This window comes from Labeo rohita, chromosome 7, assembly GCF_022985175.1.
Source record: "Labeo rohita strain BAU-BD-2019 chromosome 7, IGBB_LRoh.1.0, whole genome shotgun sequence".
Taxonomy (NCBI): Eukaryota; Metazoa; Chordata; class Actinopteri; order Cypriniformes; family Cyprinidae; genus Labeo; species Labeo rohita.
The window spans coordinates 41,985,131-41,999,605 of record NC_066875.1 but is presented as its reverse complement, the minus strand read 5'-3'; the positions used below and the strand labels follow the sequence as shown (position 1 = coordinate 41,999,605).

At 33.2% G+C, this 14,475-nt stretch overlaps 1 protein-coding gene across 1 annotated transcript in view; it reads left to right on the top strand.

Annotated features, from left to right (window-relative positions):
• The first annotated feature begins 2,268 nt into the window (after positions 1-2,268).
• Positions 2,269-14,475, top strand: part of igf1rb (insulin-like growth factor 1b receptor) — a 109,160-nt gene continuing 96,953 nt past the window's right edge. The window contains 2 exon segments of the mRNA XM_051114311.1: positions 2,269-3,262; positions 9,096-9,656. Of these exon segments, the coding sequence (XP_050970268.1) occupies positions 3,181-3,262; positions 9,096-9,656 (643 nt within the window). The 5' untranslated portion in view covers positions 2,269-3,180.

Below are 14,475 nucleotides of genomic sequence, written 5' to 3'. Positions count from 1 at the left end.
TAAATAAACAAACAAACAACTTTTCATAATGATAAATTATTATTATTATTGTTATAAACAAAAATGGAATTAAATGTTATATTGTTATTGTTTGTAGAAAAATGCATTATGGAAATGTTATTGTTTTGTGTAAATGTAAAATACATACATAAATATTTTATGTAAAATTTTATATGTAAAATTATAACTTTTTATAAGAAATAATAATAATTATTATAAATATTATAAATTATAAATAAATATTATCTTTTGTAGAAAAAAAACGTTGTGAAATTGTTATTGTTATGTGTGAATATAAATAAATAAATTGAAATTTATTTTATTTTTCTATTGTAGAAAAACACATTGTGATATAATTATTATGTGTCATGTAAAATAACAAACAAACAAATACATACCTTTTTATAATAATAAATTATTATTATAAATACAAATATAAATAAATGTTATATTGTTATTATCTCTTGCAGAAAAAAATTGTGAATGTAAATTACATACATACATAAATAAATAAATATTTTTAAATAAATCTAAAATCATAATAATAATACTAATTATTTTTATTAGTAGTATTATTAGTACTAAAATAAAAATAAATGTTATAAATATTATCTTTTGTAGAAAAAATACATTGTGCAATTATTGTAATGTGTGGATGTAAATTAAATAAATAAATAAATGTAAAAAATGGAAACTTCTTATATTTTTCTGTTGTAGAAAATACACTGCAAATTATTATGTGTGATGTAAAATAATAAACGAAAAATAATACAAAATTATAACTTTTTATAACAAATTATTATTTATATTATAAATAAATAAATATATAAATAAATATTATACATATTATTATTGTTATTTGTTGTAGAAAAAACAATATTAAATTGTTATTCTTCTGTGTAAATGTAAATTACATACATACATAAATAAATAAATATTTTTAAATCTAAAATTATAATAATAATACTAATTATTTTTATTAGTAGTATTATTATTACTAAAATAAAAATAAATGTTATAAATATTATTATCTTTTGTAGAAAAAATACATTGTGCAATTATTGTAATGTGTGGATGTAAATTAAATAAATAAATAAATGTAAAAAATGGAAACTTATATTTTTCTGTTGTAGAAAATACACTGCAAATTATTATGTGTGATGTAAAATAATAAACGAAAAATAATACAAAATTAAAACTTTTTATAACAAATTATTATTATTATTAAAAATAAATAAATATATAAATAAATATTATACTTATTATTATTGTTATTTGTTGTAGAAAAAACAATATTAAATTGTTATTCTTATGTGTAAATGTAAATTACATACATAAATAAATAAATATTTTTAAATAAATCTAAAATTATAATAATAATACTAATTATTTTTATTAGTAGTATTATTATTACTAAAATAAAAATAAATGTTATAAATATTATTATCTTTTGTAGAAAAAATACATTGTGCAATTATTGTAATGTGTGAATGTAAATTAGATAAATAAATAAATGGAAAAAAATGGAAACTTCTTATATTTTTCTGTTGTAGAAAATACACTGCAAATTATTATGTGTGATGTAAAATAATAAACGAAAAATAATACAAAATTATAACTTTTTATAACAAATTATTATAAATATATAAATAAATATTATTATTAGTGTTATCTGTTGCAGAAAACACAATATTAAATTGTTATTCTTCTGTGTAAATGTAACAAAAATGTAAAACCTTTTTCTCTTGCAGAAAAAAATTATATTTTATTTGTGTGAATGTAATTTAAATAAATAATTAATCAAAAACAAATAAGTAGTTTTAAATAAAAATAAGAACCTGTTTCAATAAATATCTATTTTTGTAATAATTTAATCATATATTATAAAAATATGCAATATAGAAATACAGTAGTAATATAGTGTTATATAATTGGGTATACACTGTAAAAAAATATATTTTTTTAAGTTGTAAATGAAACAGTTTTTTTGCCATTTCTTTGTAACTATTTGTGAAATTTGTAAAGCCAAATAATAAATAGCCTAAATAAATATTTCACTTGACAAGAGTACAGCGCGCCCCCGTGAAGCGCTAGCATGTTATCTATGTAGGCAGCTAAAGCTATTGAGACACCGCCAGTAGCGCTCAAGTGTTTTCACCAATGCTGCCAACGTCCAAAATCCGCTCCGAATCCCTTTTTCCGTGTGCGTGATCCCGTCCGGATTTTCCCTCATACCTCTATCCAACGTAACGTTAGCCTACTATGTGTGTGAGTGCATGAGTGTGTGTGTGAGAGAGATCGAGCCTTGTTTACAGCGTCAATTCAACGGAGAGAGACTACGTACAGGATCTACTCTACATCTTTCACATCTCCTAAACGAACACGGATCCGATCCTTCACACATCATCCTTGTCCTCCATCGCCCGCGTCTTGAAGGGAAAAATCAAGGTCTGAAATCTCAGACTGAAGATGGTGGGAGGCAGAGAGAGACCATTTTAAAGCCTGGACGGATATTATTTGGCATCTTTCGGAGTTTCTCCACCGATTTTAGGCCTTTGGAAACGCTGGATGAGAAGTGCTAGGTATCTCGCAGCTGATGAAGATCACACACACATACGCACACTCGTCCAGACTGTTTTAGCCAGCGGATCTAAGCGGGGTTACAGCTAAAAGCAGCCTGCGAGGAGACCTACAACGTGTTTTTCCACATTTTCCCACGACATGGAGCATGGAAGTGCGGATTATCAAGCCGTTACGCGTTTTTCTGGGTTATTTTCGCATATGTCGACGAGGAAAAGCTGTCCAGAATAATATTAAACACATTTAAGCAGAGCGAGAATCAGTGCGGGTGAATCCGCCTCATGGTGAGGGCAGAGCGGGCTGGGTCTGCTGGATAATCTCGCTGGGGTGTCTGGAGGATCATTTATCCCAGCAAAAACACTACAAAGATGGAAGAATTTGGTTTCGTTTGATCATTTACAGCTGTTCTGTATCTATTTTTTGTTTTCAACCCCTCCATAAGGAGGGATAAACCAACTTTCATGATATTTTTGTACTGAGAGAAGACTTCAGGAGTCAAGCATCATCCACTTTGAAGGGTTGAGCCGTCTCCCCTCTTTTGCTGTATTTTTAATTACTTTATTTTTTTAAAACAAGTGTTTGCCTTGTTTTTGTACAGGAATGAGGTCTAGCAGACAGAGGCGATACTGGACCTTGTTTTGTGGTCTGGTCCTGGTCCTTTCTACACTCTGTCATGGAGAAAGTAAGTTATTCTAGTGATATGGATGCCTTTGAATACGATCATCATATCACAAGAGTTGCTGGACTAAATAGCCTTCACTTTCATTTTGCTTTCAAAGTGTTTTAAGCTTTCACTTGCAGTGTGTGGATCAAAATCCAGACCAGCTGATTTTAAACTTGTTACTTGAATGTTTTTACCTGCTTTTGTTTGCTTAAAATGTTTCTTAAAAGAAAAGAAATGGAAACACTCGCATGTTATGCATCACAGGACTGTCTGGGAGTGTTTTGGCTATGCAAAGTCAAACAAAGTCAAGTTTAGTCATGCCAACGCTGCCATAATAGCAATTTCATATGTGTTTTTTTCTTCTGTATCTATCAAATAATGGTAATATTAGAATCTAGTGTGATGAATTGTGTTTACAGTTATGTGCACCTGTAGGTATAGATCTGCTTTTAGCAGAAGTATAAAAGTCAGATTTGAGTTGTCACCACCATATTAGCAGCATGGGAGTTTTTCCTGGTTAATATAAATCACAAACCAAAAGGTTTTACTTGATTAGTTAAAAGCACTAGTGTTGTTTATCCCTATTCAAACCTGTCTTTCAGTCTTCATATGAAGTGCTCACTAATGTCAAGTTTAATGCATTAGTAACGTTTCGACCTTCTCATGTTCTCAAGGAATGATTTGCAAGTGTTTGGTCTTCTTAAACACCGTTTATGTACAACTGTAGCTCTTCAGTGTAAACAGATTCCATCGTAGATTTGATCAATCAGTTTCACTTTGACAGTCAAGGCTGAAAAGATTTGCCACTGATTATTATCTGTTGACTTTGGTTACCATAACCAACAGATAGTATTGATAAGTGTGATTACAGTTAGTGAGATTGCTATCAGGGGAGGGCTGGGCACTGTTAGGTTAGTAGGATATGTTGGGACGCTGTGATGTGGTTGCCAGTAAATGGAAGTGTTTTTGGATGACGACACCTGTTGGAATAACACTGACATGCTCGGTACGGCGGGGGAAGTTTGTTTACTTGTTACTGTATGTCTCATGTTGTTGATGCTGCGTTGGGTTTGCATGGTTTCTTTGGAAGATGGCACACAAACATACTGGAAATGAGTCGTTATTGATATTAGTTTAACCCACGTGGGCAATGCAAATTGCCTTTGATTTTCAATGCAAAACATTTGCATGTATGTGGAAAAACATGCAAGATATTCAATATTCATTGTTCTGTCTCTTTAAAATCAATAACCCGGGAAAAGCCATTTTTGCTTCCCTTCATGTCTGACCACCACAAAATTTCCATGTTTCCAAGTAAACTGCAAATAAGACCCCCCGATTCATCCGATTCATCAAGAGAGAGAGGAAAAAATCTGCGTTTTTAAAATAGAACATGTAAAAACACCCGCTCTAGCAAAACAGACCGGGTTCTGTTGATTGGAAGAGTGAGGAGTTTGTGAAGTCTGTGTAATTGGTTTTTACTGTTAACCCCAGCGGTTGCAGGGCAGCGAGGTAGTGAGGCAGAGGAGGTTCTCAGTGGAAATCCTAAGTATAACCTGTCTCTCTTGGCACGGGATGGTTAAAGATTCCCAGTGGGATGTAAATGTGGCTCAGGTTAACTGGTTGACTTCTCTTAAGACCAGACCATTGGCTTATTTGTTGATCTGCCTTCTTGGTTGGTTTAAAGCAGTTTGTGTGTTTCTCTTCATCTCTGAAGGACAAATTTTATTGTATTGAGTGTTAGCTTACATTCGCTTGTCAGTTTGAAATGAATTTTGATGTTTTTTAAATGACCATTTTAATAGCAATCTGAAATTTTATCTAATGGCATTTTGTTATATTGATTTCACAAAAGACTAAAAGTGGTTCTGATGAAAATTGATTTGATTTCAAAATGAAAACAATATTTCCAATATGCCTAGTCTGGAGGAAGACAAATGTAAAGAAAACCCAGTAATGATTAAAAAAAAAAAATGCAATTTTGTAGTGAATATTTAAAATATTTTAAAATCATTCATTACTGGTCAAAAGTTTTTGAACAGTAGGATTTTTGATGATTTTGTAAAGAAGTCTCTTCTGCTCACCAAGCCTGCATTTATTTGGTCCAAAGTACAGCAAAAACAGTACATTTAAAAAACAAAACAAAAACATTTTTACTATTTAAAAGAACTGTTTTCTATTTGAATATATTTTAGAATGTAATTTATTCCTGTGATTTCAAAGCTGAATTTTGAGCATCATTACTCCAGTCACATGATCCTTCAGAAATCATCCTAATATTCTGATTTGCTGCTCAGACAACATGTATTATTTTTATTATTATTATTATGTTGAAAACAGCTAAGTATAATTTTCAGAAGAACTGCATTTATCTGAAATAGAAATCTTTATAACATTATAAATGTCTTTATCTTCAATTTAAAGCATCCTTGCTAAATAAAAGTATTTAATTTCTATAATTTCTTTCCCAAAAAACAAAACAAAATGATAAAAGCTATCCTGATTATAAACTTCTGAATGGTATAGCGTATAATGTTTAAAAGCTTTTTATTTCAGATAAATGCTGATCTTTGAATCTTTCTGTTCGTCTAAGAATCCTGAAAAAATTACTCAACTGTTTTAAATATTGATAATAATAAAAAATGTTTCGTGAGCAGGAAATCAGCATATTAGAATAATTTCTGCAGGATCATGAGACAATAAAGACTGGAGTAATGATGCTGAAAATTTAGCTTTGATCACAGGAATAAATTACATTTTAAAATATATTCAAATAGAAAGCAGTTAATTTAAATAGTAAAAATATTACACAATATTACAGCTTTTGCTGTATTTTGGATCAAATAAATGCAGGATTGGTGAGCAGAAGAGACTTCTTTAAAAAACATCTTACTGTCTGAAAACTTTTGACTGGTAGTGTTTGAGTTCAACGTTGAAATGATGAGTAGAGGCAACTATCAAAGTCTGTCTGACATTCTGCTAGGAAAAATATGAGGCCGTCTTGTTTTGTGGTTCTGCGTTCATATGAAAGCATGCTGTCGCAATCTGTTTTGTTGTAGACTCTGAAGTGTTAGGATTTACTAGCTTGGTTTAAGTTTTTTTTTTTTTTCTGCTTCATTTCTAAACAATGACATCAGTTTATGACCTAATTTCCAAATGCCTTCACTCTGCTACCTCCGAGAGTTTGCAATGGGAGGCTGGAATTGGGTTATCAAATGTAAACATGAGATTTGGAGTGCCATCAAAGCAATAAAGATAGCACTGTTTACTCAGCAGTGTGAAAATGTTAGAGTCCGCAGACAAGCTGGGTGCAGTACTGTCTTCCAGAGCGGTGAAAGATGCTTGTTTTTGCCGTAGAGTTAATTCTATTTTCCAGCATAATGGATATAATGCACCAATGCATACTTGTTAGAACCTGAATTTAAGGATGACTATTAAAGAGAAAAGATTACCTTCAATAGGAAGGAGCGTGACTGGACTCTCAGAGAGTGTTATCTAAGATTTAAAGGCTTATGAACTTTTAGGTAATGTTATCTTTTAAAGTTTCATTCGCGATGTATAATTCAAGAGCTCTATAATTATCTTCCTGCGTTTTCCAGGATTCATTTTTTAGCTCGGACTAAATGTTTTAGGATCTTTCTTTGTGATGAGCTTGTGGGCAAATCGCACTGTGGAAAATAAACAACTTAATGGGTGGTAGTGAAAGCAGAGATGTCTGTCTCAGGATATCTGTCATAAAAACACAAGAAATTGTCTTATAAAAGATCCCTCGTGGCAGTGTGTCACTGGAAAAAGAAAAACTGCAGTTTGTCGAAACTTTTCACATCTACTTGGGTTGACAGTCAGTAAATGTTCAGAGTGTTCATTTTTTTTGGCCTGAATCGGTTTTAGTGTTCGTAAATGCTTTGGTAAATTCGGATCTGAATTTATTAATCATCATCATTGAATTTTATTGTGTGGTCCAAAAATTTAAGACACTGAAATAACCTTTTAAACACTGAACCCCATTGAATTTTATTTTATGGACACAAAAACACATTAAAGGAGTAGTTCACTTCCAGAACAAAAATGTACAGATAATTTACTCACCCCCTTGTCACCCAAGAGGTTTGTGTCTTTCTTTCTTCAGTTGTAAAGAAATTATGTTTCTTGAGGATAACATTCCAGAATTTCTCTCTATTTAGTGGACTTAAATGTTGCCGGCAAGTTTGAACTTCCAAAATGTAGCTTCAAAAGGCTTTAAACGATCGCAGCGAGAAAGAAAGATCGGTTATTTTCTAAACAAAATGACAATTTATATACTTTTTAACCTCAAACTCTCATCTTGTCTTGTCTCTGCGAAGCGCATGCATAGTCTGTGTAATTCAGGGTCAATACAGTTAGGGTAGGACTCTCGTCTCGTTTTTTTTCTTCAACGTCAAAATCGTCCTTCATCGCTGTTGTACCTTTTTTTTTTTTTTTTTGTTTGATGTTCTTTGCATGTTTACTTTGTAAACACTGGGTTGGTACTTCTACAGCAATGTGGGATGATTTCGAAGCTGGGGTAGAAAACGAAATGGGAGTTTTTTTTTTTTTTTTTACTGTATTGACCATATTGACCCGGGAAAAAACTGTTCACGCAGAGCTAGACAAGACAAGCGTTTGAGGTTAAAAAGTATATAAATGTTCAATTTGTTTTGAAATTGACCGATCGTTTTGCTAGATAAAACCCTTCTTCCTCGGCTTCAAACGATCCCAAATGCGGTTGTAAACGGTCCCACCTGAGCAAGAAGTATCTTATCTAGCATAACGATCGGTTATTTTAATAAAAGTAATACAATTGATATACTTTTTAATGCCAAATACTCATCTTGTCTTACTCTACCTGGACTGTTTTTGTTCCTGTTCATGACAGTTAGGGTATGTCGAAAAACTCCCATCTCATGTTCTCCCTCAACTTCAAAATCGTCCTTTATCGCTGTGTTACCTTTTATGTTAAGGGTGTTTGATCTTTTTTGCATGTTCACTTTGCAAAGACTGGGTCGGAACTTCTGCAGCGATGTAGGGTGAATTTGAAATGATTTTTGAAGTTGAGGGAGAAAATACAGTTGGAGTTTTTCGACATACCCTAACTGTCTTGAACCAGAATACACAGAGTTCAGGGAGAGAAAGACAAGATGAGCGTTTGAGAATAAGAAGTATTTAAATTTTATATTTTTTAATGTAAACAACCGATCGTTTCGCTAGATAAGACCCTTCTTCCTCAGCTGGGATTGTTTACAATTGCATTTGGGATTGTTTGAACCCGCATTTAAACTGCATTTTGGAACTTCAAAATCGGGGAACCATATCAGTCCATTATATGTAGAAAAATGCCAAAATGTTTTCCTCAAAAAAAATGTCTTTATGACTGAAGAAAGAAAGACATGAACATCGTGGATGACAAGGGGGTGAGTAAATTATTTGTAAATTGTTGTTCTGGAACTGAACTTCTCCTTTAAGAGATTCAAAATGTCTTTGTTTTTCACTAAACAATGAAAGTCATACAGGTTTGGAACAACACGTTGATGAGTACATTTTTGGCATTCTGTCTCTTTAAGATTCTGGTACAACTAATTTGATACGTATGTGAGGGAAACTTGTACAGTCTGTTCAATGACTGTACAAATTTCCCTCACATACGCATCAAATTAAATATGTCTATCCCTGACTAAGATCCTTAACAAAAAAAGCATTTTAGACTCCAAATTATGTTTCCATTAATTAAAGTATTCATTCAAAATTTTAAGGTCATTTTTTAATCATCTCTGACTGTTGAGTATTACAATCTGCATTAATTATCATGTGATTATTTCTGTTTTCCTCCTTGCAGTCTGTGGTCCAGGCATTGACATTGGCAATGACATCAGTAATTTCAAGCGGCTGGAGAACTGTACGGTGGTTGAGGGATACCTGCAGATCCTCCTTATTGGAGGCAAAAACAATAACAACCAGGAGGTCTTCCGCACCCTCAGTTTCCCCAAATTGACCATGATTACGGATTACCTTCTCCTCTTCCGTGTGTCCGGGCTGGACAGCCTCAGCACCCTCTTTCCAAACCTCGCTGTGATCCGGGGCCGTAATCTGTTCTACAACTACGCCCTGGTCATATTTGAGTTAACCAGCTTGAAGGACATCGGCCTATACAACCTGCGAAACATCACGAGGGGTGCGATACGAATCGAGAAGAATCCTGAGCTCTGCTACCTGGATTCTGTAGACTGGTCTCTTATTATGGATGCTGAATTTAACAATTACATTGCTGGAAATAAGCAGTCCAAGGAGTGTGGAGATGTTTGCCCGGGAATCATGGAGGACAACCCTCAGTGTATCAAGACGAACTTCAACGACAATGACAATTACAGATGCTGGACCTCCAACCATTGCCAGAAAGGTGAGTTGCTGTTTTTTTTTTTTTTTTAGTGTTTGCCTGGTTTGTAGGCCAGGTTTGGCAGCTGTTGAGATCTGATCCACTTTTTTAGACAGTGTGGTCAGTATCTGATGTGTTTATGTTGGATGCTGTAGTGATGATATTTGGTGTTGGTTGGTAAATGAGAAAAAGTGGGTTAATATTGGCAAAATTGTGCATTTTGAATGACGTTTTACGTGTAACGTCCCAACTGGAATTTCGTTCTGGTTTTCTAAAGATCTAATTTCGTGTGCTTTTCTTTTTTGTTGTTCAGACTATGAGAAACGAAACCGATTTGTCAGTCTTTTCAAACTGTTGACAATCTGGGATGTTTCCTATACAACGACATAACTCACTGGTTAACTAACTACCATAGTTGGATGCATTGATGGAGAACTAGCTAATTTCCCAAAACTAACTTCCATTGTTAGAACCACATTGCTTCAGTGGTACTGAACTGCCATTAAGGAATTATGCAAGTGGTGGATTTTTCTTAGTTTTGTTCTCCGTTGTTGTGCTTTATTTGCAAATGTATATTAAGTCTTGCATTCCCTCTTACGTTATACTGGGTAATACAGTGTACGCACACTCTTCAAAAATGGCGCTTTCATTCTCTTAACAAACCAAAAACATAGTAAATATGCATGGGGGTAACGCATTACTAGTAACAGGAGTTATGTATTCAGATTAATTGACTAGTAAGGTATCACAGTATTTTTTAAATCACAAGGAAAATATCCGAGTTACTTTTTCAAATAAGTAACGCCAGTTACTGACACAGTGTTGGGGGTAACAAATTGCAAGTAATAGGAGTTACGTAGTCATTACTTTTTCAAGTAACTGGTAAAGTATTGCATTACTTTGCAAGAAAATTGCATTAATTTGCAAGAAAATATCCGAGCTTTACAAGTAATGGTAGTTACATAATAAGATTACTTTTGCAAGTAACTAGTAAGGTATTGCACTACTTTTTAATTTACAAGAAAATATCTGAGTTACTTCAATTAAGTAACAAAAGTTACTGCAACAGTGTTGGGGTAACGCATTACAAGTAACGGGAGTTATGTAATCTGATTACTTTTTTCAAGTGACTAGTAAGTTATCGCACTACTACTTATTTTACAAGAGTTACTTTTTCAAATATGTAACGGCAGTTACTGACACGGGTAATGCATTACAAATAATGGGATTTACATAATAAGATTACTTTTTCATGTAACTAGTAAGATTGCATTACTTTTAAATTTACAAGAAAATATCTAATTTACTTTTTTAAATAAGTAATGCCAGTTACACGCTATTTGGGCTATTATTGGGGGTAACACATTTTGATTAATGGTAAATATTTTTTAAAATAATTTGATATTGCATTACTTTTTAATTTATAAGAAAATATCTGAGTTACTTTCTATTGTCATAAGTAACTTATTTGAAAAATAACTTTAAAAAAACTTAAGGTGCAATTATAAAAAAAGTAACTCAGATATTTTCTTGTAAATTAAAAAGTAACGCAATATCTTAAGTTATTTTTCAAAGAAGTAACGCCAGTTACTGACATAGTGTTTGGAGGGTAACAGATTACAAGTAATGGATATAATCAGATTACTTTTTTCAAGTAACTAGTAAAGTATTGCAATACTTTTTAAATTTGCAAGAAAATATCTGAGTTACTATTTTCAAATAAGTAACACCAGTTACTGACACAGTGTTGGATGTAATGCATTACAAGTAATGAGTTACGTAATCAGATTACTTTTTTTTCAAGTAACTAGTAAGGTATCACAGTGTTTTTAATTTACAAGAAAATATCTGAGTTACTTTTTTTCAAATAAGTAACACCAGTTACTCACATAGTGTTTGGGGGGTAACAAATTACAAGTAATGGAAGTTACATAATCAGATTACTTTTACAAGTAATTAGTAAGGTATCGTTTTAAGGGCCAACTACTGTATTTGGCACCGTAAAACGTGCCAAATTGGCTGTGCGGCTCACTCTGCTGTGGTGACCCCTGATAAAGGGAGCAAGCCAAAAGAGAGAGAGGGAGTAAGGTATTGCATTACTTTTTAATTTACAAGAAAATATCTGAGTTACTTTTTCATATAAGTAACGCCAGTTACTGACACAGTGTTGGGGTAACACATTACAACATTATCAGATAGCTTTCTCAAGTAAGTGCTTACTGTAGTTAGACTAAATGTGAACTTGCATTTACTCCTCTCACTTGCTCAAAAACAGATTCAGTATTCCTTAAAATAAAAACAATGAAAAACTATTTAATTCCATTTTATTATCCAATGTCTTTGCTGCTGACCTTCGATGAACCAATTCAATGAAAAACATAGATTGTAATGTTTGTTGACTTGCATATTTTGCTCATTTTGCTAATCTGTTTACATGTTGTAAACAAAAAGAAAATATGCTTTTAACCATAGGTTGAGACTGCAGTTGCAGCCATAAAGCTATGCAATGCTGTTTGTGGATGTTTGCTAGTTTCAGGAAGCGCTGATTCGTTGAACTGTGTTTGTAACAACAAACTTGCAATCACAGTTTGATTATACTTTTGGGAAATGCCCCCCTGAAACAGAAATTTACATGTGGAAGACAGTTTATGCTAATGGCCGCTACGGCGCCTCTTGTGGTAATGCTGAGAACGCAGCTTGCGTTGAGTTATGAATTGCTGCGTTTCGCAATACCTCGATGTTTTTATGTTGTGCACAAATCAAACGGTGCATTTCATCACAAGTTTCTTTTGAATTGCATGCTTTGTCTGTCTGTCAGTGATCACCTTCAATCCAGGCATCTGTCAACACAATGCTTTTCTCTTGTTGTTAGAACAGGGTCATCCAGCATTCATTCATTACCTGTAGGCTTCACATCCTGGCTGATTCATGTATTACAGTAAAGAAGAAAAAAAGCAAGTTTGCTGCAGGGTGTGTTTGTGTATGTTTGGCTTTTCCTTTGCTTCACGTTCACAATGAAAAATGGAGTCTGGTCATCGCAGGGGGTTTCGCATCATCGCATGTGCTAGATTTTGAAGATAATGGCCTCATCTGCCGGGAAGTTTGTCTCCGGAAGTGTTAAAATGTCGAGTTTCCAACAGTAGTGAACCGGATAAAATAAAAAAAGCAAATTTGGTCAAGAGATGTAACATTTTTCACCGAGATGAGAAAAGAAAGATCCCAAAAGCCAGTTTAAACGTGAATTACGTGCAGAAGGCGTGTTTGGAGAGAGGTCTGGTTGTAGTCTTCCACTATTGTGGTCTTTTTGGACAGAAGGATGCTGCAGTGGCAGACAAAGCGCCTCTCTCTAAAGGGAAAATACTTTAGCAGTTCCTCCCTCTTTCCATATAATTACCTTGTTTTCCTTTAACACAGATGTTTCTTCAAGGGCTGGTAGTGGTTTCCAGTCAGTCTGCCTTGCCTTTTTTCTTCCCAGCTCTTTAATTACCCAGTCAGGACTTGTTGTTCACCAGCCTTGTACTTTGCATTTCAGCTACATTTAGAGTAGTAGAGCTTACTGCAAATGTCTGCACACATGCACACAGGAAAGAGCCCACATCAGATAGACTACTTAACAGTTCAAGTTGAGTTGAGATGCAAATACGCAGCAGATCTGGTGCAGTTGTCCTCACGCTGTCTGTAAATGCTCTGCAAATCTCTTTTTCAAAAATGGTTGCTCTCAAAGATTCGTATAGCATCAGGGCTCTAAAGTGCAACCACTACAGTGCGAAACTACTGCGTGCGACTATAAAAAAATATTTAGGAGCTAAGGGGAGCTTCAAAGGTTTCTATGTGTTTTTGCAATGTTGAGTAATGTATCACAGACATATCTCACAAATCCTTTCGTAAACAAAGTGTAGAGAGAGTGTAAATAAGAGATTCATTGTGCAGTGTAGAGAGCTTCATTGATTATAATGGAACTTTGTGAGATCGTGATGAACTAAGATGAGTGACAGCTTTTAATGATTTTTAAGGGAGTTTGTGAATGAGATATTGATTTAATACAACAGTTAAATAAATAAGAAGTTCATATTAAGAGACTTACATTGTCTGACTATAACACCATTGCCTGATTTTTGCTTTATTTCGTCATCAGGAATAGTCTGAAACAAGTCACAACTGAGCCGCTGCGCATCTCCATTCAAACACAGCAGTCAATGATTCAATTTTCTATTCATAAAGACAGTCACTTGCTTTATTCCTGAATGAATCAGCCGTTCAAACGAATCAAATGAATGATTCCATAATTAAATCAATGACTTGCCGCCACCTACTGGCAGTTTTAGTTTCATTTTTAAAGTATCTGTTCAGTTATTTAAATCATTTAATATTTCTGTATTCAAAATGTTATATTTAAGACATAAATCTCAACATGAATTTATGAATTTGATTGCACTCGTGCCACCTCTGAGCATTATTAAACATTAAAATACACCTACAAGCCACTTTTGTCTTCTTCTGTGCCACTTCTGTAGTACAAATTAATTTTGTTAATACTGATTTCATTCGATTGGTGACTTGTTCTTATTCTGCTACTTTTGTTCTGTTGTAATTAGAATTTCTAAAAAGCTTAAATAATATAATTTTTTTTAAAAAATTGACATAAAATATGACATACTTTTAATAAAGTTTAGTTTTTAATAAAGTCTTTAAAAGATTTTTTGATTATTAGAAGGTTAGATTAGAAGGTGCTCCTGAAATTTTGACTGTGCTCCTACGTTTTTTTAAGTTAGGTGCACAAGTGCTCCGTAAGAGAAAAATAAGCGTAGAGCCCGGAGTATACAGTATACCTAGTTAGTAAGAA